Here is a 24,829-nt window from a genome sequence, read left to right on the forward strand (position 1 = left end):
GTACGACAGGGCAATGTCACTGATTGCAGACCCCGCTCTACTGCTACTTCACACAAATGCAGAACAGTAAACAAATACAACTTTTAGCAAGGAGAAAACTGTATTGCAATTCAACCTGCTCTTACAGAGTTCTTGGTGAATTATAGCTCTATGAGCTTCAGTAAAACAAATCCCTGAAGTGGGGAGGGAGGTGAAAGTAGTCCTGTATTGCTGTGTAGCAGTCCAGTTGATCTTCAGCTAGCCCTTGATGGTTAATTGCATGCAAGGAAATTTTAGATGGTAAAGTAAAGCAATTGACTCAATAAGTTGTGAACAGCTAACAATCTTCCTGTGTGAATTAAACTAACTCCAGGATTTCTTCTAAAAGGCAGTTTTGTGTTTAGCTCCCAAGTTCTGCAAAATAATCCTTCTTGGTTCCAGAAGATGGCTTTTGCCAAAGAGGCTTTTGCCACTTCAACAAATTTCACCTGTGATTTAATGGATTAATATATTCAAGGCATTGTCAAGGCATTTGCTATCAAAAAGGCATATTTTCCAACTGTCAGGAACCATAAATCAGACAGGGACAGAAAATGCTGTAAAAAGAACACCTTTTAATAAAAAGGTAAAAATGGCTACAAATAGTAAACTTAGTTAAAACATAGCCAGGGTTCGGTAGCCAAAGCGGGTAGTCAGAACAAGCCAGTAAATCAGGAAGCCAGGAGATCAGCATAGTCTGAGACAGGATCAGGAACCCGAAGGGACGTCAGCCAGGCAAGTCTGAGACAGGAACACAGCAGAGTCTACAGATATGTTTGACCAAGAAGAAAGGCATGGAAGAAATGAACCAAGCAGTTTAAATAACCAGAAGGGGCTAGCTGTAGGCTGGACTGACGAGCAGGAAATGATCACCAGGTGAGCCACTGTGGAACGATGAGTGCTGGCAATTAACTCACAGCTGAGCAACCTTAGCACTGAGAAGGGAGAGCTCAGCCCTGACACTAACGGTTTCTACAGGGGAATTCTGCTGACCAGCACAGCACTCATCTCTTGTGGACAGACACAAGGCACAGGCAAGAGAGCCCATCAAGACAGGAGAATAATCCTTCAAGAAGGAACTCCAAGTGCTAACTACCTGAAGAACCTGCCTTAGGAGGCCCTAGTTCTTTAGCCATACTCTTTGCCCAAACCAGTAAAAGCCTGACAGATTCCCATAGAAGCAATGATGGATTGTATGGCCACACTTGCCAAAGAAAATTATGCCTTAAAGAAGGAATAACATTTTTTGTCCACAAGGTCCAACGCCGATACATTGTTCACTAGCAAGACCAGGCTCTTATTCAGGATAATACACAGGGTCCACATCTGTGACTGCCCACAGCTGTCCATCATTGTGCAAACTGATAAGGGGGCACGACCACCTACAGATCACCTTCAGTATGAGGATGCAACAGAAAGAAATTAGCTGGCTTGGATGCTTTCCAAGACCCCAACCATCCCAACCATTAATCTTAGGCTCTAAGGCTTCTGAAGTGACAGCTTCAGATTCTTACTCATCTACCAATGGTCCACGGTGAGTTTGCTCAGAGGTGGTCCATAAGATTTATTTGAGGTGGGAGAATTCTGAGAATTCTTCTGCTTCTGAGGAATCCGATTCTGCAGACCCTTCCCGTTCCCACCCTAGAAAGGGTGGAAGGGGACATTCCCAAGGTAGTTCTTATGGTGACTGAGACCTAGACCATTTACCATCATGCATCTATCATTATGGATAGCGGTCAATTGTTTTAGCATTATGGTAGAGGCAGGTAATTCCTCTTTGAACATAAAAGGTATTTGAGGAATGACTGTCTCCAACAGCAATGTGGGAGCTCTTTCCCCACTTCCTGTGCCCCCTGGTATCAAATCTGTCATAGCTGCAGTGCCCACAATGAGGCAATGCAATACAGTACCAGATCAATAGGGGAGGATTGGCATCCCCATTTCCCAATAGCCAATGCCAGAGGTGTTTCGCTCTGTGGCCTGTGACAATTCTTAAGAGTGCATTCTGCGAATTCTTCGTCCAGTCTAAAAAGGGTTGAAGGCCAAAATGGTGCCCATACCTGTGCAGTACAACCTTCCAGCCGTTAGTACAAACTAGCCTCGTTGGGCGAGCTGCACCTGCGCACAGTTTGGCAGCCATCCTCTCTCCCAAATCAGCACACACATGCTTGGCACCTGCAGTGACCCTCTAGCTGCACCAGCCAATGTCGCAGTTCCCCGGCCCTGTGGGGAAAACTGCTAGACACATGCAAGGCCCCCTCAGAGCCATAAAGGAGCAAGCACAAGCCCCCCCCCCCCCAAATATATAGGGAAAACTTACATGATAGAGAGCAGAGCTACAAACTTCACAAATCTTGGTCAGGCTGCAAGGTCTTTAAGGTCTCTGCTTTTCAATAGCAGACAAAGGCTCTGGACCTGTATAGCACCCCGCCAGCTAACTTGCACAATGCAACTGCGTGCCAAGGTGAGCGCAACACTCGGGATCCAGTGCCAGTAGTCGCTTACAGGAGTCAGGGTCTCTCTCTGTTTGCACACCCTGGCAGAAATTGTGGAACACTGGGCCACGAGGAGGTGGAAATGAACAATCAAAAGATCTGTGTAACAAGGTAATGAAACTTTACAAAGATGGGAAAAGATAGAAAAAGATATCCAAAGCCTTGAATATGCCAGTCAGTACTGTTCAATCACTTAAGTGGAAAATGTGGGGATCTCTTGATACCAAGCCAAAGTTAGGTAGATCAAGAAAGATTTTAGCCACAACTGCCACAGGAACTGTTTGGGATACAAAGAAAAACCCACAGGTTACCTCAGGGGAAAAACAGGCTGCTCTGGAAAAAGATGGTGTGGTTGTTTTTAAGGCGCACAATACGGTGATACTTGTACAGTAAAGGCTTCTTTTTTTGGCAACTTGACCATGCAGCTCTTTTTGGGTCAAGTTCCACAAAAAAGCATGGGTACAATATGCCCAAACACCTTGACATGCCTCATTGGCTTTTTTTGTGGCATTGGCGCACAACCATGCAGCTCTTTTTTGTTCAAGTAGCGTTGAATTGCGCTGCCTAAAAACAACCTTTTTGGAGAGAGCCTGCATTTCTCCTGTGGTTACCTGTGGGTTTTTCTTTGTATACTGAGCAATTTTTCTGCCAGTTGTGACTGCAATCTTTCTTGGTCTACCTGACCTTAGTATCAAGAGAGCCCCTAATTTTCCAATTCTTAAGTGATTAAACAGTATTGACTGGCATATTCAAGGCTTTGGATATCTTTTTATATCCTTTTCCATCTTTGTAAAGGATCATTACCTTGTTACGCAGGTCTTTTGACTGTTCTTTTCTACCTCCTCATGGCTCAGTGTCTAGCCTGCTTAGTGCATCCACGTGAGAGCTAACAAACTCATTTACTATTTATGCACAGACACCAATTGTGATTTAAAAAGCCACAAATGTGGGAAATTAACCTTTAATTGCCATTTTAACCTGTGTGCGCCATCTTCTGTGTCTGTATGTATCTGATACAGGGGACATCTCCTATACCGTGCAGGTTTTGGAGATATCCACAATAGCGACAGGTAAGCCTAAGTATAGGCTTACCTGTAGTCAAAAGTGTTTAAGGGTTTACAAACACTTTAAGCCAATGCTGCACCATGCAGGTGTAGTTTTTTTGTAATTGGTCGATTGACTAATTATAGGTTTATTTATACCGTTACTTGCTGTGGTCGCAGCATATTTTGTAGGGTTTTGCATGTGGCTCAGATCAAGGCAAAACCAGGTACGTCCCCCCTCCCCCCAAAAAAGTGCCAAATAAGGCAGTGGAACGGGGGAGGGTTACCACGCTTTAAGCGATGATGATTAAGCCCCCGTCCCTTCATGACATTTTCAAAAAGGGCCGGAGCATGGGTGACCTTAAAATGTCATCGCCCGCCCCCCCCCCCCCCCCCCCCAAAAAAAAAAAGTTCTGCAGTCGCCCATGAGTGTGTTGTAGTTTTGGCCGTGTAGTAGGACCACTCATGCAACTAGGCATGGTTTATATTTATACTTTAGTTGGGGCTAAATGTGGTTTAGAAAACACCAGTTTGACACGTCCAATCAAAAACATTCTCCAGCATAGTAGTCTTTGCTTTAACTGAAGAGTGCAGTGAATTCTGCAGACTAATTGCATATTACTGATCAATGTAAGCAAACAGCTACAAGAGAAGTTGCTTAAAACACAACATTTAGAAATGTGTACAATACCCACTATCAGCTCAGGCACTCCTTCATAAAAAACTAACTTTTGGTCTAATTAGTTGTGCAATCGTCCCATCTACTATATAGGCACCAAATCACATTACAGCTCAAGAAATGAGAATTGATGTGTTTTAGGGATGATTTTTTAAAGGCTACCTACCAGCACATAGATCATTTATGAAGATACTAAAACTGCTTTCTCACAGGACCAGCATAAACTGAACCACTTTTCCTTGATTAATAGCACCATCTAGTGACAATATTAAGTTAATGCACCTTTCTGCATTGAAAATATTTTATATACTAGATAGGAGATAACCTATGTATACAGTTTATTGCTTACATACACACTAGCCTCAAGTAGGTAGTAACAGTGATAAAAGGTGAAAATTGTCAGTACTTGTAAGGAATGCAGAATTTATCAATGAAAAACGTTTTGCACATCAATCGAAAATATCTTACTTTACCCTTCTCCCAATGCTTATACCATCTGTACCAATTTTTACCAAAAACTCTTCCATTTTGAAGCCAGTGCCAGATTTATAAGGGGGCAAAAAGGGCAACAAGCCTAACTGCGTAGCATACTGTACATGGACAGGAAAGTATTTTTCCTGCCTATCTGATGGACTTACATTTTCACTGGGTCTTTGCTTTAGTTTTTCTCTTTTTCATTTTAAAATTTTGCAATATTATTCCATTAGCGCTGCATTTATTTTGTATATATTTATCCATTTGAGTTTTTGTATTAGACTTTATGGTGCTGGTAGCTTAGTCTAGTCTATTCACTATATTTTACATAGTTAAGTTGTTTTTAGCGCAGCGTTAGCATTTGGGCTTCTTTTTCCACAGGAAAGTAGCTTTAATACAGAAGAGACAAAGCAGGTCTGTTCTGCATTAAAACTCCTGCCTGTGCACTCATTTTGATTTTCTAGCATAAAGTTCCAATTAAAAATGTATCTTGGGAAGTAATATTTTGCTGGCCATCATCTGTAAAAGTTTTTACTCTAGTTATGTTGTATCTTTTTTAAAAATTCATTTTGGAAGCTCAAGCGAACCACACAGAACGCTAGGATTGTGTGTGCGCACATGACCTCCACATTTCCAATGACCAAAAAATTGCCTTTGTTATGAAGGAGCTCTATCCCCCCCGTGTCCACCTGATAGACGTTTACTGATGCATTTGATGTCCTGCCATGTTATATTGTGAGTTAATAGGGCATATCTCAATGTGTATCGAAATGATTCAACAACAACTGCTAAAGGTATATGAAAACTTTTGGATACAGACATGCATGTTATATCAAGTAGAATATGATACTTAATGAACGGGTCTTGAGAAAGATATGCGTTTAGCAAAATGCACTGACCTATGGATGATCAAACCCCTCCACTCTATCATTGTGTACAGGTATAGCTGTAGAAGGTGTTACGTGATTATATTTGTATCATATTCATATATCACTGTGGTGTTTTTAATTCCATTACGCACTATGCATTTTTGATTTTAAAATGTCAAAATAAAAATTCTATAATTTTATTAAAATGGTTTCAGTCTCATGCAAATGCCAATAAAGTCCATTACAAGCAGGGTTAGTCCTTGCACCCCCCTTTTCCATTAGTACCAACATGCAAAACATTGAAAGCAGCAATAAATGCAAAACAAGAAATGTATATACTGTATTGTAGCTCACCAATTCTTAGATGTGATGGTTGCAATATTTTTCTATTAGGAGTTTTTTTTTTTTTTTTATAGTCCTTTTCATCTAGTAATCTAACCAGTACGTCTGCGCTTCCAACTTCCTTTAACCACTTTAATACTTTCACCGCCTTGCTCATGCAACTCTGCACCCATATGAAATTTTTCTAATTGTTTTCACACAAATAGAACTTTTTCTTGGTGGCATTTAATCACCACTGGGTTTTTTTTAAAACAAAAAAAGACCAAACATTTTGGGGGGGGGGGGCGTGTTTTTGTTTCGGTTATAACATTTTGGAAATCTTTTTCATAAAAATGTAAGCCCGGAATTTATGCAGCTACATTTGGTGAAAAGAACTTAAATCTGTGTATAAATTTAGTCTGTAGGAAAGTTAGAGAGTCCACTAACTATGGCTTGATGTACTGACGGACTATCATTTCTTGAGGCCTGAAAATTCCAGGACTGTACAAATATCCCCCCAAATTACCCCTTTTTGAGAATCAGACAGTCTAAGCGATTTATTAAGAGGCATGGTGAATTTTTGAAGTTGTATTTTTTTTTTCACAATTGTTTGGAAAATAAAAAAAAAACACTTTTTTTTTACCATTTATCAAATTTTTTTTTTTTAAACATACTGTCACCAGTGCAGTACAGCCCCATCATTATATATCATACATACTGTGACCAGAGCAATACAGTGTCACCATAGCAACATTGTACTACTCTGAGGAGGTGATCAGTATTTTTTTTTTTTATTGACATTATGGATGCTTATTACAGTGAATTTCACTGTTCTAACCAACCAATGTTTCTGAACGAAAAGGCATTTATTCAGTGTTTACTATTGTCATTAGCAGCAATTGGCCCTGTCTGTACCATGTGATCACTGTGACCAATCACAGTGAGAAACGCAAATGTACACAATGAATGGAAGCCACCTATTATGTGCAATTGTCATGTGATCTGCTGTGATTGATCACATGGTACCAGCTGCAGGCCAGTACACCGAACTGTCATTGGCCGTGTCATTTGACCTCCACCCAGAATGAGAGCTCCCGCCCAGCCATCATTCGCCTGTAGGCTAGCTGGTTAACAGACCAAGCTGTCCAGCAAAAGTGTCAGCGAGTTGGGACAAATAATTTACCAATGACAAGGATGCATACAAAAACAGCATGCTTTTATTCATGCATCCTTGTAAGAGGGAAAAAAAAATAAAAAAAATTGTTGCTGTAACTGCCAAAAAAAAACAAAAAACAATGTTGGTAGGTGTTCAGCCTTAATTTGTCAGTGACACTCATCTAAAATATGCTAGGGCATCTAACACTATGGCCTCTCCTCAGATTGACAATGCCGCTTTCCATAGGTGTACCTGTTCTTCCATTGGATTGGAGACACCATAAGACAGCAAGTGTGTTAATAGCCAGATCGGCAAGCCAGAATTGGTAAAATTATTTAGATTACATTTTTGTTTAGGAGTTTAATACCGTTTTAAATTTGGTGGGCTGCAATAGAAATGAAACAGTATTGCAGATACCCGAAAAGTGTAAAAGGTGGAAGTACACAGATCAATTCAGTAAAATTACTTAAAATGTATTCTTTTAAAAATAAATTTGGTATGGGTAATAATGCCACTTGCACATAGAAAAAACTGTTCTAAACAAAAACTCAGCTATTCTTTCATATCAAATACAAAACCAGGTGATATTTACACATTTTCCTTACACGGTATTGGTGTACATTCACTCCTTTTACACCCCAATGTCGAGCAGGTTTCTTTTGCAGTGTCTGGCCCAAACACCATTTGAGTGAGCTCCAACCAATCTGGTGTAGCAAGAATTGACAGAGAAAAGGGGAACCTTTGACATAACTGCCTTGTTACCTGACAGAACTCAAACAGATAAAACATTGCTTTCCATGTCTGCGCAGAGCTCTTTTCTTCCCATTTAGTGCTAGTTCACACTGCAGCAATGTCTGACATCAGATGTGATCTGAAAATCACATGCAATCCCTGTGCAATGCAATTTCAGCCATACAGATAGCATGGCTAAATTCATATCACATTCGGATCAAACTCACACAGGACCCTTTTTTTGATCTGCAGCAGAATCGGATTCGATTGCTGTCCGATTTTGCAGTACACACTGATATGCAAACTGATTTGGGGACGTCATTAACTTTTAAATTGACACTCCCAGCAGTTTGCATAGGGCAGTGTTAACTACTGCCAGGAGACATGCAATGTGGGAACCCGCAGTGGATTTGCAGGATTCCTGCATCACTGCAGTGTGAACCGACACTAAAACACAACCCATTTGGTGTGAATGCTTCAAGTTTTCTAAAGTATGTCTGTGTAAAGATTGTTTCAGCTATTCTAAGACACCCAAGATACCTTTTTACATCAATGAGGCACACGCACATCTTCCTCAGGAAGAGTTTGTGTCTTGTCGAAATGAAGCTTCATCGCGGTGTGCGTTCACCATTCGAGACCTGGGAGTGCCGCTCTATATTTTCTATATGTACTTTATGCTTTGCTGAGCACCTGGGCCCCATTTTCTGTTGGATGCCTGTGCTGTGGCAACTGAATTATAAGATACCCTTTTATGCAGCTTCAGGAAAACAAAAGGGAGACCACAAAAAAGGAGGGTTACTTGAGTGACAGATCTAAATCTGTTGGGGATAATGACATCACATCCAAGATGGCAGCAACCAGTAGCAGTCTTGAGGCCTTTGGATGTCTACACAACCGAGGCTTTTACAGCGCAATATGCATAAAATGCGTGAAATGCACACTGTATTTATAAAGCAGTGAAGAGGACTTTTAACCAATCATTCACTGGCGCTGATTTAGTCATTGATATGCACCAGTAAGATTCACCTACAGCGAATGTCAAATTAACCGCTTTAGAAATCTGCCCTAAAGTCTTACAGGAATATTTTTTGTTGAAATAAGTGGTCTAGTGACAAGACTAAGTCAGCTAATCCTTAGTCCGATATGGCCGAACACAGGGAGGAAATTTTGCATTCAATGACATAATGTTAGTGCAGTGACTAAGATATCTGCTTACACAACACTATGGAAAAAAGTGAGATTTTTGACTTGCTTGTAAATCCCCTTTCGTGGAGTAAATCCCAGAGCAAAATTATTCATTCTTGGACCATAGGGTTACATACAGGTGATCTGACCCTGTCAAGTGCAAAGTTTGACTCTCACTCCCTGTGTTGCTTCAGCAAGCAGGAAACCTGACCTTTAATTATCGTCATGCCCAAAGACTTATCCAATTTTGACTGAAGGAAGGATAAAACCCATTCCACAGAGTATTTCCTGGGATGAAGCTTCTTCCATTTACATGAAGCAAAAGTATGCTTTCCATGTGCAGTAGTAAATCTTGCAGGAAAATATTTCTTTTTTGCCTTCAGCGCGATAGCAATCACCAACTCCCACAAGATTTGGGCGTCAACAATCAATCCGTTAAAGCAAGCAGCTGTGAAGCAGGATGATACACAGGTCAGAGAAGGTCTGGGCAATCTGGCAGGACCCACAGAGTCGGTCTACATCAGAGCTATGCCTTCCTGGGCAGATTAATGCAAGGACAATTACTGGTATGCTCACTCTTGAGCCTCCAAAGCAGATGAGGGAGGAGTTTGAGAAAGGGGTGGGAACACAAATGAGATTAAACGGATCTCATTGAGTCACAAGGGCATCTACCATAAAAGCATGAGAATGGTATGGTTGGACCCCATTAGATCCATGTTGGGTGTTCCCCAGTGGGGGCATTGTTAGATAGTCTGGTTGAAAAAAAAAATATTTTTTTTTCAATCCTATACCCACAGTTGATCCAGAGGAAGGCAAAAAAACCCCCAGCAAAGCATGATTCAGAGTTACTGAAAAACGATCAAACTTTGTACACTCATACAGTAGAGATTAGTAGGCTGCACCAGGGAACATAGATCCCACACTTGGACCACAGAGTCCAAAGTCTTTCCTGAGGAAGAAAAAAACCTATGCCAGATGAAGTCTATATATTATAGGTGGTGCAACAGTTCCTGGGTTGACTTTTGTAGACCGAGGACCCAGCGGATGTTCTGCAGGATTACAACAGTGTTGCACATTGGCCTTACTGGACTGTACAGATTCAAATTAAAAACTTTTGAACATGCAGAAACTTCAAGGGCTTTAGGTCCAAAATACACCATACATTGCCATTCGGCTTGAGCATCGTGAAAAGATTGGAATAGCACCCATGATATTTTCGGGTTCTGGAACAAGGCAACAACAACAGGTCCAGTGCAGACAACAGAGCTGCTTTTTTGTCAGGTGCAAAAGACATTCAATTACATAATCATGGAGGAGAAAACTTCAGTTTACATCTTTTGGAAAAGAGGGTTTATTGTCCTCTTCGATCCAGCCATCTTTTCTGAAAAGAACCCTTCTTGGTCCCAGATATAGATTAATTTTACCTTCAAGACTTCTGCTGCTACGAGGTTAGAGTGCGCTCTTTACTCCTATAAACCTCTGGATAAAACGTATCCAAGACATTGCCAAAGAGGTATCCAACTTCTAAAGGTACGCATTCCAGCTGTATCTTGCAAGAGAGCTCCAATGACCAGTATATCAACCCTAGCAGTCATCTCATGTGAACTGACCTAGGGTCCAGGCGAGAGATTTGTCAAGAGAGAATCTTCCAACTTGCCCATGCGACAATGTTTTTCTAAAACGGCTCCAAGTGCTGTCTAGATGAAGAACCCCTTTTTAAAGGGCCCCAGCATCCCTAGCCATGTGCTTCATCCAAACCTCCAAGGCCTGCAAAACCCCTATGGAGGCATTGGTGGGTGGCAACGCCACACTCCCAAAAAGAAAAAAAAAAAGATGCCTTGAAGGTCTCTTTGTCCACAGGGTCCATAAAAAGTTTGGGTTTACAAAAAATATATAAAAAAAATTATATTCCTAGATGTATGCAGCATTGGTCTGAAGCTGCATCTGTCCAACACTTCTAAGATTGAGAACTAAGCGACCAAAATACTGTTGATTGCCCAAATTCTCAGTCTTCCCTTAACAGAGAGACTGACTGTCAGCTGCCTGCCCCTTCTTGGGTCAAAAAAAGTCTCGTACTCAGAGCTCTGAAGATCTAGACAAATAAAAACGCAGACTGCCCGCTCTGCGTTCAACGACGCTGAGAGAAAAAAGGCGGCAAAACAATGTCCTGATTCAAATGAAAGGCCGACACCACCTTTGGCAAGAAAGACACCACCCTGTCATGGGAAAGGATTAGATATGGTTCCCTACATAAAAGGGCACCAATACCGACACCCTTCTAGCCGAGGTGATGGCCTTGATAGGCTCAAATGGTTGCTTCTGTAAAACAGACAGCACCAGCTTTAAGCCCCAAGGACACATAGGTGACCTAATAGAAGGAAGCAAACAAGTTTCCCCCTGCATAAAGGTTCAGATCAGCGACTGGGAGGCTAAAGGCCTTTGGAAGAATACTGACAGGGCTGAAATCAGACCCCTGATTGTACTCAAAGCCAATCCGATTTCCACAGAAGACTGTAGAAAATAGAATTCTCCCAATCACGTATTTCAGAGAATGCAATTTTTTGGCTTCACACCAAGCACTAAGTCTTCCAGACCTTATAATTGATCTTCCTAGTGATCGCTTTCTGGCATTCACTAGGGTAGACACCTCCGGTCTCAAGATGCACCTTGCAGACACTGGTAAACTGAAGTACTTCCTGTATGGGAGGGGTTATATAGGGGCAGTCTTCCTGTCCAATACTGTGTCTACCAGTGTCCATTCACCTAGAGATGGCATATAACCCAGTAAGTAATGAACAATAGCTTATTTGTGTGTCCCATGATGTATGATAAAGAAATGGATGCTGGTTCAGAGCTAAAGCCAGCCTGTTGCCCCGTAAATGAATTTATGAAAGGAAAAAAACTTTCCCCAATGCCAATGTGGGTGTTGCACACGCACCCAGTGCCTACAAACACACTGACAGGTCAAAGTGCTGGATGAGGCTGAGAGCAGCCTGATTCAACAATATACCATGGTGTCCTCTAGTAGCACCAGATTGTTTTGCTCCCCTCAGCTTCAGGAAGCAGTAGGGGAGCCCACCAACTGCTCCCAGTTCACCACAGCACAAAGGCAGTAATACAGTACTGTGGACCCAGACACAGGGGGCAATCACTCACTAGTGCAACGGACAGACATCTCAATTCTTGCCCCTAAAAGGTCAGGCTACCCTGCAGGTTCTTCAGGGACAGGGGCTCCACCACAGCAGACCACAGCCCTGGACCTGTTTAGCACCACACCAGCTAACTCATATGATCCAACCACCTGTCAAGGTGGGATCCAGTGCAAGTAGCCACTTACAGGCTGCCTCTGTTCTCACCGGGGTCTGGTCACAGCTCCACTGGAAAGAGTGTTCTGAAGGATCTGATGCAGATCCAGTAATGTAGAGCTAGGTCAAGCTTTGCCATTTACCAGTGTCCAATCGCCTGTAGGGGAAGCTTAACCCAATGGCCTCTTCTAGCAAAACATAGATTCTAATGCCAATGTTGTGATAACCATTTTTGTTGCAAGGAGGTTTTCATTTATTGCTGTATTGCATATTGGACTTGAACAGGTTTAATTAATGAAAAGGCTAATTATCAATAATTATTTTTTCTACATAAGGGTATATACAGTAGGTAGTGGTTTTGTCATTCTTTGACAAAGCAATGCACCTAGTGCAAAACATGTCCTAATAGAACTTATTCCTGCTGACTATTTTATTAAAATAATTTTATTTTGCATCTTGGTGTACAGCAGGGATATGCAATTAGCAGACCTCCAGCTGTTGCAGAACTACAAGTCCCATGAGGCATAGCAAGTCTGACAGCCACAAGCATGACACCCAGAGGCAGAGGCATGATGGGAGTTGTAGTTTTGCAACAGCTGGAGGTCCGCTAATTGCATATCCCTGGTGTACAGCATTTCTGTTTCTGGTACAATTGATTGGGGTATATCACCACCTGCAAGAGTAGGGTGCCAAATTCACTTAAAAAAATACACATTACAGGCAGCAGAAAACCAGGAGGGAAGGTGTTGTGCCCTCCAGTGAATGCAACAAAAGAGGTTTTATGGAAAGTATAAAAAAAAATAAAAAATCTCACCACACTATTTCCATTTTAATTGGAGAGGACTACTGGCTGGGATGTCCCAAAGCAGTCACAATGGGCCAGGTGAAAATAGAATTGACAAATAGCCTTAAAAAAAAAAAAAGAAAAAAAAAAAAGAAGGATGCAGGCCTTTCAAACTGCCACCTGCAAAACGTTATGGCCAAAACTGCCATTGGCAGATGTGGTTACAGATGCTGTTACATTTAGCTTGTAAAACGTTGGGAAAGTATGAACTGGCATGACTACCAAGTGGCCAACTTTCAAACTGAAATTGAGGTCTCATGGCAAAATGTTTAGGATGCACCTGTAACAATGGTTTGCTGGAACCAGCCTGAGATCATAACAGTTGATGCTGAAAAGGGCCTTCTGTGGGACTTCTATAACCATGAATAGAGAAGGCTGCCCCGCTAAACCCAGACATGGCTTTAAAATCCACCTTAATCCCCATGACTACACCAGAGTACATTTCCCTAGTGTGGATTCGTTTGGGACTCAATGACAGAAGCACATTGTCCATATTCTGGTTGAAAGTGGACACCACTTTTGGCAAGGAAAGTCATGGATGCAGGATGGCTTTATCCTTCTGAAGCTCCAAAAATCAAGGTTTTCAGGATAACTCCATCAGTCCAGAGACTGCGTTGCCAAGAGCCCACGGTGACAATGGTGACTTGACTGGAAGGGGCAACATGCATAACTCCCTCAGGTCACAAACCGGTAGCAATAATACCAGCGGACGTTGAAAAAGACTGCGGATGCTGACACCTGACCTTTAAAACTGTGCTTAAAAGGATTGTAAACCCTTGTTTTTTCACCTTGGTGAAAGGTGAAAAAACGTGTCACTGTGCAGCCCCCCAGCACCCCCCCTTTTTCTCACCTGAGCCCATTCGTTCCCACGCCAGAGACGTGCAAACCCGCTCTGGCCTGGGTGTCGGCTCTTGATTGGATAGATTGATAGCAGCACAGCCATTAGCTCCCGCTGCTATCAAATCCAAGGACGTGGGCGCCGAGTACGGCATTCTGTGTCTATGGACACAAATTCTGGACTCCGGAGCATGCCCACACAGTAACCACCAGGGAGAGCGCTTCTCCTAGGGGGGTTTCTGATGTGGGGATGAGCTGCGAGCGCCGTTGGGGGACCCCAGAGGGCGATGATCGAGGCCACAGTGGAGGAAAGTATGTTTGTTTTCTCTACTCTACCCAGCGCTGGAGAAAGGCTAGGAGATGGGTAACTGAAAAAAGCAGCAGGGGCTCACCCCTAGTGATTTGCACCATGCAATACAAGTCATCCACATAGGATTTTGAATGACAATGTTGCTGTGCCAGCCTTGAACATTTTTATGAGAACCCACTTTCCCCCAGCATTATCTTTCAACAGTCATGCCATTAAAGCCAGCCACTGTAAACCAGGGTGATAAATGGATCCTTGAAACAGGTCTTCTGTGACTGGGAGATGCCAAAGAAACAAAATCCACAAACCATGACCTGCAATGGCCAATTTGAAGCCAAGATCACTGGAATCCCCTTGACTTCTATTTGCCATAGCAGACAGTGTTTTACCAACAGGAGCACAGCAATCCCCTGGGACTAGGAATGTCTGCTGCATCTGCCCAAAGTATCCCTTGTCCAAGTTACAAACCTGTCCACCATTCAATTGAGATATGATGCAAGAAGATCAAAAACAGTTTTTCCCCATTACAAACTTCTTTGCTGAAAAAATAAAAATTCTGGATGAACGACCCATTCTCCATGATCACAGACTGTCTTCCCTGCCAGTTTTCAACCCCTGGTATTTATAAGGCAGACAGAGCGGAGACACAGCATTTCCCAGTTCAGGATCTGGGACACTTTCAGTGCTGCTTGTGTACCCTCGGGCCCCTACAATCAAAAGCATACACAATGGCCATGGTGTTGTCCAATTGCACCCCATTGAGAGTGTCCTTCTGGGGGATTCATACAATAATGGAGCATCCATCTTATCAGCTGAAGTTTAAGTACATTGGCTAGAAACGGACTCCTCTGGGCACAGAGACCCTTGAGTGGACTAAGATTCACTACTGCTTTCCAGCCATGTAGGCTGGCATACACAGTTATTTCCCCACATTGTTACTGCCAATAAAGAGATGGGAAAAAAACTTCCTAGCTAGTAGCAGGGCAGAGCAGAGCCACCAAAACAAGGATGGTTTCGCCAGAGGACTTACTTTTATTTTCCTGTCCAAGGACAGGAGATTAAATTCCACTGTGACAGCATTCCATGCTGTAAAATCGGACAGAACAAACACCTTGGCATGACTGGTATCAAAAATCATGTCCAAGTATTTCAGGCAAAGTGATGGAATCCACAAGGATTTCAGTAGGTTCAGGATCCACCTAAATTTCTTCAGCGCCAAATGGTGATAAGTGGGATTACAGTTCTGAGCAAGACGCTTCCTCTAACAGGAAAGTACCCTATGATTGGCAACCCTCAACACCTCAAAGCTACTTACACCGCTGCCAATGTCTTAAAGAACACCCAAAAGGCAAGGTTGTAAATGGATAGTGTTCCTCTATGACAGCAAAGTGCATGATCTGCCCATGTCCATTCTAAAATGGGCACATGCTAGAAAAACATCCTTGATAAACATGGATACCAGGAAGTTTCCCCGATGCAGTGAGAACAGGTATCAACACTACAGTGCCAGGAACCTCTCAACTGCCAGATGCAAGTCTGTTAGTCACTGAGACAGGAGCAGGTTTGGAGATGAAAAAGATCTGTGGAGGCTACCAAAAGTTCCAAGGCTACATATTGGCTAGCCCATTTATCTAACAAATTAGCAAGCCAAAAGTCTGCAGAATGGTCATTCCTCCACTTTGAGATCAAAGTGGAGGACTGTCAGGGATGCTTGGCCTCTGAGGAGGTGAGGTTCTTCATGATCTCATCCAGCTAATCGCCAATGTGAATGGCATATCCACACCATCTACGGATGACCGCTGCAAAAGGCTGACAGCCTAGATCCCAAGCAACCAGTGATATATTGCAAAAAGTTTAAACCCTGTACCAGCTGTTACCGAAAACCCACCTAAACAAGTAAAAACTCATTCCTCATTTAAACCCTTATGAAAATGTTTTGCCCACTTTAGAACTTTTGATACAAGAGCTGATGCTATAAAGATTACTTCCACCACCTGAATAACGGTAGCTGTGTTTACACAGTAAACTGGAATTACTATCACATGTGGGAGACTACTACTGTTTAGTAATCAAGTGGATAACATGCCAAAAAGTGCTGTTGCAAAACCACTCCTTTTAGATTAAAAAAAAAAAAAAAAAAAAAAATTCACAAAAAAGGAGGGATAAGAAAAACAAAAACAAAAAAAAAACCCACCACAACATTTGCAGAGCGCCTCAGCTTATGTATCCTAAAAGCTACTGTTGAACAGGCACAGTTATATGCATCCCTGACCAACAATTAGCACTCACACTAACTCCTCCTCTTGAGGTTAGAGGCGTGTTGTTCATCACTCCCTGAGGATGCTGAGCTGCCTTAGAAGACTTCCCTTTCTAATCCTTCGAAGGCACAGATGGAATAGGTGTGTATTTTTTGCATTCAATCCAAGGAACCAAGACCTCCAAAATCGCCACCAGAAAATCCAGGGATTTGGATGGCCCTGGTTTACCTGAGGGTTGGAGAGGAGAACCGAAGGAGAGATTAATGACACAGGCATTGGCTTACGGGTATTGCAAAATGGCTCCCATAAACCCCCTTGCATCATCGTTCCACATTTGGAACAAAAATAGAAGGCCCCTGTCCTGTAGGCCATCCACTAATGCCCGACTGCGCCTCCCAACATGTCACCCCTTTAATAAACCTAAAGCACAAAAGTGCTGGATTAAGTATACTAGATTGGTATACTCACAATCCCAAATGTCCACCATTTCAGCAGATTGTGACCACATGGCCAGCAGAGGAGTGAAGAAAACATTGCCCCTTTAAGCCTGCAGTAACCAAGCACCAGCAGCCTGTCACCCAGCTAGGCAATTACTTGAAGAAAATAAAGGGTTTAAGAAAGGAAAATCCATGCCTTAACCCCTTGATACTAGACAAAGGGTTTGGTCATATTTGAGGAGCAAAGGCAGCCCCTTGGACGAGGTTCTTGATTTTTTTTTTTTATGCACCCAATTGTCCTACGCCTGCAGGCGACGATATGCCCAGTCGCCGATTATCTAAAGCCCCGTACACACGATCAGATTGTTGGCAGGGGATTGTGTGATGACAGACTGTTGGCCTAAAATCCGACCATTAGTACACCCCTCAAGACAATTGTAGTCCAACTTTCAGCCAATAAATGTTGGATGGCAGGCTAGTAAATTTTCGGCAGACAGCGGTCCAAAGTACAAACACGCATTCTCTGAATCAATGCTCACAAAATACGACGACATTAGCAGAAGGTGCCCAAAGGGTGTTGCTCAAGAGCTGAAATTCCACATAGTAAGTCACTACGTTCGCGTTTGTTGGCCAACAATTGTGTGCTGTTAGTATGCAAGATAAGATCCAGGCACACGCCCTTTTAACAAAAGTTTGATGCACTGCTGGCCAATAATTGATCATGTGTACGAGGCTTAAGGTTGGTCTATGTCCTCTTCTATGTGAAGAAAAAGGATATTTGTTAAGACTATATATTTGTGGCACTTTTTTATATATAATATAAACCTGATTAAAGATTTGTAAAATTTCACATGAATTTTCTTGTTAAAAAAAAAAAAGTAACATGAATAAAATAAAGACACAAATCATTTGATGATTTTTTATTATTAAGTTTGGATGCAGTGACAAATGCATTGCAGTGCATTTTTAATGAATATAGCCAACAGCAGCTTAATTAACAAAACTGATATAGAAACTGTATGCTAGAAAGTTTTTTTATGGTCAGCTGGATAACACAGCTGTTTAACAGGTTATATCATTTCAGTTAATACTTTGGAACATATGTAACGGGTTTGTATCTTACAGCATGTGCAGTTGCTGGATAGGTATGCATTGGTCATAGTGCATGCAATCACCACCGCAAGGCCTGGTTTGTATTCCATCAGCACCCAAACTGTGTTGAAGAGTCTTTGCAGAAATCACTAATCTTTAGTTGCAATGAGTACTGCCTGAAATTACTGAATGTGCCCAGATTAATCCTCTAAATTAGAAATGCATTCAAAGGTGCCAAAGAAAAGTTATATGCTGTTCATATTCTTTGGCAGTAACCTCCCATTAGGTTTTTATTATGTGCTCAATTTGAATTGACTGGCGACAGGTGTACCTTAAACCTCTAGTATTTCAAGCTTCGTAAACCACTTCTGGGATGTTTTAGATGGTAAATCAAGGTGACCAAACATACACTATATCGCCAAAAGTATTGGGACACCCATCTTTACACACACTTTAATGGCATCCCAGTCTTAGTCCGTAAGGTTCAATACTGAGTAGGTGCAGCTTTTGCAGCTATAACAGCTTCAACTCTTCTGGGAAGGCTATCCACAAGGTTTAGGAGTGGGTCTTTGGGAATGTTTGACCATTCTTCCAGAAGCGCATTTGTGAGGTCAAGCGCTGATGTGGACAAAAAAAAGCATGGCTCGCAGTCTCCACTATGATTTAAAAGGCATTCTATCGAGTTGAGGTCAGGACTCTGCATAGGCCAGTCAAGTTCCTGCACCCCAAACTCGCTCATCCATGTCTTTATAGACCTTGTTTGTGCATAGTCATATTGGAACAGGAAGGGTCCATCACCAAACTGTTCCCACAAAGTTGGGAGCATGGAATTGTCCAAAATGTCTTGGTATGCTGAGGCCTTAAGAGTTCCCTTTACTGGAACCAAGGGGCCAAGCCCAACCCCTGATCACCCCCCCCCCCCCAACACCATAGCCCCCCCCTCCATTAAATCATTTGGACCAGTGCACAAAACAAGGTCCATAAAAGACATGGCTGAGCGAGTTTGGGGTGGAGGAAATTGACTGGCTTGCACAAAGTCCTGACCTCAACCCAATAGAACTCCTTTGAGATTAATGAGAGCAGGTACTACGAATCAGACCTTCTTATCCACATCAGTGCCTGACCTCACAAATGTTCTTCTGGAAGAATGGTCAAACATTCCCATAGACACACTCCTGAACCTTATGGACAGCCTTCCCAGAAGAGTTGAAGCCGTTATAGCTGCAAAGGGTGGGCCATCTCAATAGTGAACCCTACAGACCAAGACTGGGATGCCATTCAATTTCATGTGCATCTAAAGGCAAGTGTCCCAATACTTTTGGCAATAGTGTATCTTTAGCATGCATAATAATTATAAAAATATTTCCTTAAACTGGCCAAGCATTGATTGAAATGCGACAGGTCCAGCAAGGACTAGCTGAATTTTGATCAATGTTTTACATTGACAGGTTTTTTTTGTTTTGTTTTTTTGCAGCTGCCAGATGGCTAACTTTTATGGCTAGCTTTAGTCTTACGGGCCCAAGGTTGTTTTGGAAGGTAATTAAACAGGCTATACAAAAAAACACATTGCTCTATCCATGCTATACAACGCTGATGGACAATTCCCGCTGCTATTTGATCAGGTGCTGTATCCCGTTGGAAGCTGCTAAAGTTTGGCCAAATTTTTCACAAAGCTCCTTCAACTGAAGGATGTCAGATGGGAAAGTGTCAACAGGGCAGCTCAGTGATTCAATTTAAACAGGATAATCCGGAGCCAAAATTCGAACCGTGTATTGCCAGCTTTAGATTTAATTAGAGTTTGGGTTTGCCCAGTTTAATGCTTACTACCAATCAGTGAGACCACTTATCACATTTATGCTTGATAAGCTGAAGTCATTATTTTTAATATAGTGTTATATATTTCAAGGCTCCTAGGGGAGCTGTAGGAGATATTTGCAGGCAACTAGAATATCTGCTACAACAACCCAGAAGCAGTTACTAAGCTCGCTGATGCCACAGATAGTCTTTTGTGAATTGATGCTAAAGTATAACACCTAGTTTCACATCTGTTCGATATTTGCTAATGTATTGATTACAATTTTTTCCCTGTACAATAAATATTTTATTGAATTGATCTGCTGAATTTACCACATGCATATTCTCTATTTTAGCGTAATAATCACACTATTTTTGCTCCTAAAAATATTAAACTTCTGGATGAAGTTCCTACAAGTTGTTAGAAATTTCATCATTTAAATCACTTCTCACCTTGCTGAATAAAGTAATAGCAATTTAGTTTCCCATAGCAACCAGATCCTCCCTTTCCCTCACATACTGCACTTTGGAAAAAATAAAAAATAAAAATAAAATCATGCTGTTGCTATGGGCATCAGTTTCTCCTTCAGACACTTTGATAACCAAAAGCCCTTTGATTTTGCTAACCATTGAAAGCACCCCGAACACTACTTCAAGCACTACTGGAAAAAGTAATCTGCATTTGTCATAGAGAAGAATGATCTTTATGGGGAAATATATGGAGAAATGTGTGCACTGTGCCCATGGCCTACCATAAATACAATCTTCTGAGACAGCAGTGAACATTAAAAGATTTTGAATACAGACCCAAATGGTCCAATGCAACAGATCCTTCATAATCAACTATTTTACAAGTTTCAATCTGCATTTAGTAAAATCTCAGCTTTTAGGGCTCGCTCACACCATTATCCACATTAAAAAAAGTGATGAGATAACCAAACAGATTTCACGTGCAGAGACATCAGTTTACATGCACATTGACATCAGTTTTCATGCGTGTCAGTTATGTGCCTTTTTCACACAATGTTGATGTCACATCAGTTTTTTTTCCCGTGCAAAAAACTGCATACATGTTGCAGATTCCTGTATAGAAAAAAAAATGCACATTGTGGTGTAAACAGGGCACATAGAGAACCAATGTTCTTTTGTGCTCTTGCAGAACATGTGCAGAAAAACTGACGTTCTGCATCATGCTGGGAATGAGGCCTTAACCCTGCATTTTTGTGATCAGCTGACGACAGTTTGCTTTACATAAATGTACCACAGCATCTTATTAAAGAGGGCCAGACACTGTGCTATTCTGGATTATGGCAAGCACTGGGCAAAGGGTTACATTGAACATATAGACATTAATTTACTAAAAGGGGAGAATGCTATATATGGTGCAGCTCTGCATAAAAGGTTGTTTGGTCAAAGCCTAAATGAAGAAGCTGATTTTAGAAGCCGATTGGCTACCATGCACAGCTGCACCAGATTTTGCACTCTCCACTTTTAGTAAATCAACACCATAGCATTTATGAAAAGGACAACTGAGCTGTGCAGAAAAACACCAGTGAATGGAACTAAACCGTGTTTAAATTGTCAAATGTGGCCATAAAAGCACCTTGCCTTCACACTTTAGGAAAGTATCAAAATAAACAATTTATATTGCTGCTATACTGTATATAAAAGATATAGAACATCTCTGAACTAAACATGGGTAATTAAATTAATTTTATTCTATATTAACAATCTACCCAAATCCAAACCCTCAATTTTTGAGTGGAAGCATGTGTCACAAAATTGTATTTATGCAACTTAACTCAAGAAGTGAAAAAAAATAAAATAAAAAAGCCACCAATTGCATTAAGTTAGTATATATATATATATATACTGCAAGTGCCTAGGACAAATCAAAGTGCTGCCACCTAGATAATGCCAGGTTGTCAGCTAACCTGCATCTGAGTCACTGCTATCTGAAGAGCTGGAATCGCTGCTGCTATCCGATGTGGATGAAGAGCTGCTGCTGCTGCTTTCACTTAATCGGCTTGGTCCTCCAATCACCTGCGGCACAGCCGTGGCTTCACCTGTGTGACCAGACACAAATCAGAATGTTAGTGCATGGTGCTCTAAAACAATTGAAAAAAAAAAAAAATGGTGCTGAATCTTTAATATTCACTGCATGCAATAAGAAATGTTCGGACACCAGCAAATTGGTGCACAAATCAGTAATTTTCAAGCAGAAATAAAAGGAGCAGATGCGTTAATCTGCCTGAATAGGTCTGTATGGATGAACTGCAGGAGATTAAGTAGAGCTGGGTCATTTACCAAGGTAGCTAGAATGTCCATGGGACATAGTAACAGTTTTTATGCTCCTTCAGGAAATCAGGGGGATTGTGCAACTGGTCAAAGCTGTGCACCTGCCTGTCACTTTACAAGGTGGGATCCACACGCAGGCTGCTTTTGTCTGAGGAGGTGGGTCATGTCAGTACAGACAAGGCTAGTTGGGCAGGTTCTATGTTCCCATTACAAACCTGCTCAGTGTCAATTGTAGGTCATTGGGGATCAATTACCTTACCTAAGGCCCCATTCCACCCATGGGCGTCCGCAGGTAGGGGCAAGGGGGGTCAAGTGCCCCCCCCCGGAATCAGGGATCAGATCTTAAATTCAACACAGTTCCATCACTATCAGTGTGTGGGCAGCCTACACCCGTGTGCAACCCGCCAGTGGGGTGACACCATCAAGGTTCTCTATCAGTGTAGTGTGACTGCGTGCTCTTTTTCCTGCTCAGTCCAGTAGAGAACTCGTGGTGCTGTGAGAAAGGCAAGCTATCAAGGTTTCCCCCGGTCACCCCCCTTCTCCCGTCAGGGAGAAGAGACGATGGCCCTCACCAGGTTCCTCCCCCAGCTTCCTGCCCGCTTGGTTCCTTTGCCATTGGCCATAACTGAGAGTCAATCAAAGGAGGCTAGGACTGGAGAGCATCATGGGACATGTAGTCCCAAAGATTGGCGGCCCCATTTTCCACAGAGAGGGGGCTACAGCTTGATCAAGAGAGAGATTGAGAGACTGCAGCCTGGAAAAAAGCTGAGGGAGAGAGCGCTACAGGAAAAAGAACGAGGAGTGTGCTGGGCAGAAACCAGAGAGAGAGCCACGCTGCCCAGCGCCACCAGAGAGAGCTAAACTGCCCCGCACCACCAGAGAGAGCTACACTGCCCCGCACCACCAGAGAGAGCCACGCTGCCCAGCACCACCAGAGAGAGCCACGCTGCCCAGCACCACCAGAGAGAGCCACGCTGCCCAGCACCACCAGAGAGAGCCACGCTGCCCAGCACCACCAGAGAGAGAAAGACTGAGCCACTACCAGGGTACAGATATGCTACACTACTGACCAGAGTTGCCCCCGGGGAACCCAGAGTGAGCGATCGTCCAGCCGGATCACTGCTGTAAGTTTCGCTGGGTCTGGTAAGAGGGCCTGTTGGCCATTATCCATTACTTATCCTAGGGATTGTACTACGTCTGCAGTCTGACCATGATAATGTGATAATGACATTGTCAAAAAGGGGTGGCGCATGGGTGACCCTAAAATTATGCCCCCCCCCTGAAAAAACTTCTGCGGACGCCCATGATGCCACCTAATACAATTCTGACATCAAGAGAAGTTGTAATGCTGACTACATGATTAAAACCCATGTGCAATCTACCAAGGTAGGACACTACAAACATTTTTGGTAGAAAGGAGTTATCCATTTAAAAAAAAATAAAAAAAAATAAAAAACTGTATGCACATCGGTGTATAAAAGACATATGAAAAATAAACTATCTTCAGTCACAGACCTGAGATTTTAGCCTTCTTGGCAAAGTTTAGTTGTCCACTAACATCTTGAAGTCTCTTCTCAAGTTTCTGTTTCTTTTCCTTATTTAGCTCATCTTTTGATTTTAAGGGTTTTTCAGCTAAAAATAAAATGTATTTTTACTGTTAAATAAGCAAAACACTGCAAGTCATCGTACAATTTGAAACCAGAATGACCACACCTGCCTAATGTAACAGTATATGGTTCAAAGCTGGGAAAAGGCCACATTGTCTGTTTATTATTTGCATCCAGGTTTTGTAGATATACGACATTCAAAGCGACTGTAGCAATATAGCGCAAGCCAACTTACTTATGTAGGAGCCACATAATCCATTGTACACACTTCTCCATTGTTATAGGGGTTCACAGTTGTATGACATCTAGGGTTATTTGCATGCCAATTACTGGAAAATCCGTTTTTGAATCCGATAATGGAGTTTGATTGGCAGTTAACAAAATACTCAAGAATTGTGCTACCAATTCACTTCACTCAAAAAAAAAAAAAAATAGAGGAAGGGGAATGCTTTGAAGTGCACATTTCAGATAAAAAAAAAAATGCAGTTTATTTAGAACATTGCTTTTCAATTTCTACACCTCACCACACAGGTTAAAGTTTGACAGCTTTATTCCGGCAGCAGTTACATACCATTTGATTTTTTTGGTTTCTTCCTCAGGATAATCGCAACATATTTTTCCAAGCTTCTTAAGGTAGATGGTTTCAAGGTTTCAAAATCTATTTCAATTTCATGAGGATTGGATTCTTTCAGGGAAGGCTCCCTAGACTGGATAATGTGCACAATACGAGACAGTTTTTCCCCTGGCAATTTATTGATGTCCAAGCTCAACTGTCTCTTTTCATCATAACTCATAGGTTTAGCATTATCTTCATCTTCTGAAACAGCCAACTTCCTTTTCTTGTTCTTGGAATCACTTTAACATAAAAGAATTATCACAAGTTAAAACTTCTAAAATTAATTCTCCACTGAAAGCAAGCTGTAATACACTCAAATGTATTACAATTCAATCGAAGATGTAAAAGATCTATAATTCATTATGGATTAAGAAATGTATTTTGAAATAGTACATTAATCTGCATCTATTAGGCACCATGCCCACTGGCATTTAGCCCTGATACAGGAGGCTTCAGGATTTA

At 42.0% G+C, this 24,829-nt stretch overlaps 1 protein-coding gene across 1 annotated transcript in view; it reads right to left on the reverse strand.

Moving 5' to 3' along the window:
• BRDT (bromodomain testis associated) overlaps nt 1-24,829 on the reverse strand; it is a 273,701-nt gene that overhangs the window by 102,472 nt on the left and 146,400 nt on the right. The window contains exons 10-12 of the mRNA XM_077452924.1: nt 24,323-24,606; nt 23,660-23,776; nt 21,781-21,912 (exon numbers count right to left, since the gene is read on the reverse strand). Coding sequence (XP_077309050.1) covers nt 21,781-21,912; nt 23,660-23,776; nt 24,323-24,606 — 533 coding nt within the window. The remainder of the gene's footprint in view (nt 1-21,780; nt 21,913-23,659; nt 23,777-24,322; nt 24,607-24,829) is intronic.

Source organism: Lithobates pipiens, unplaced genomic scaffold (genome assembly GCF_037356315.1).
Source record: "Lithobates pipiens isolate NorthernLeopardFrog02 unplaced genomic scaffold, aLitPip1_a1.2 Scaffold_23, whole genome shotgun sequence".
Taxonomy (NCBI): Eukaryota; Metazoa; Chordata; class Amphibia; order Anura; family Ranidae; genus Lithobates; species Lithobates pipiens.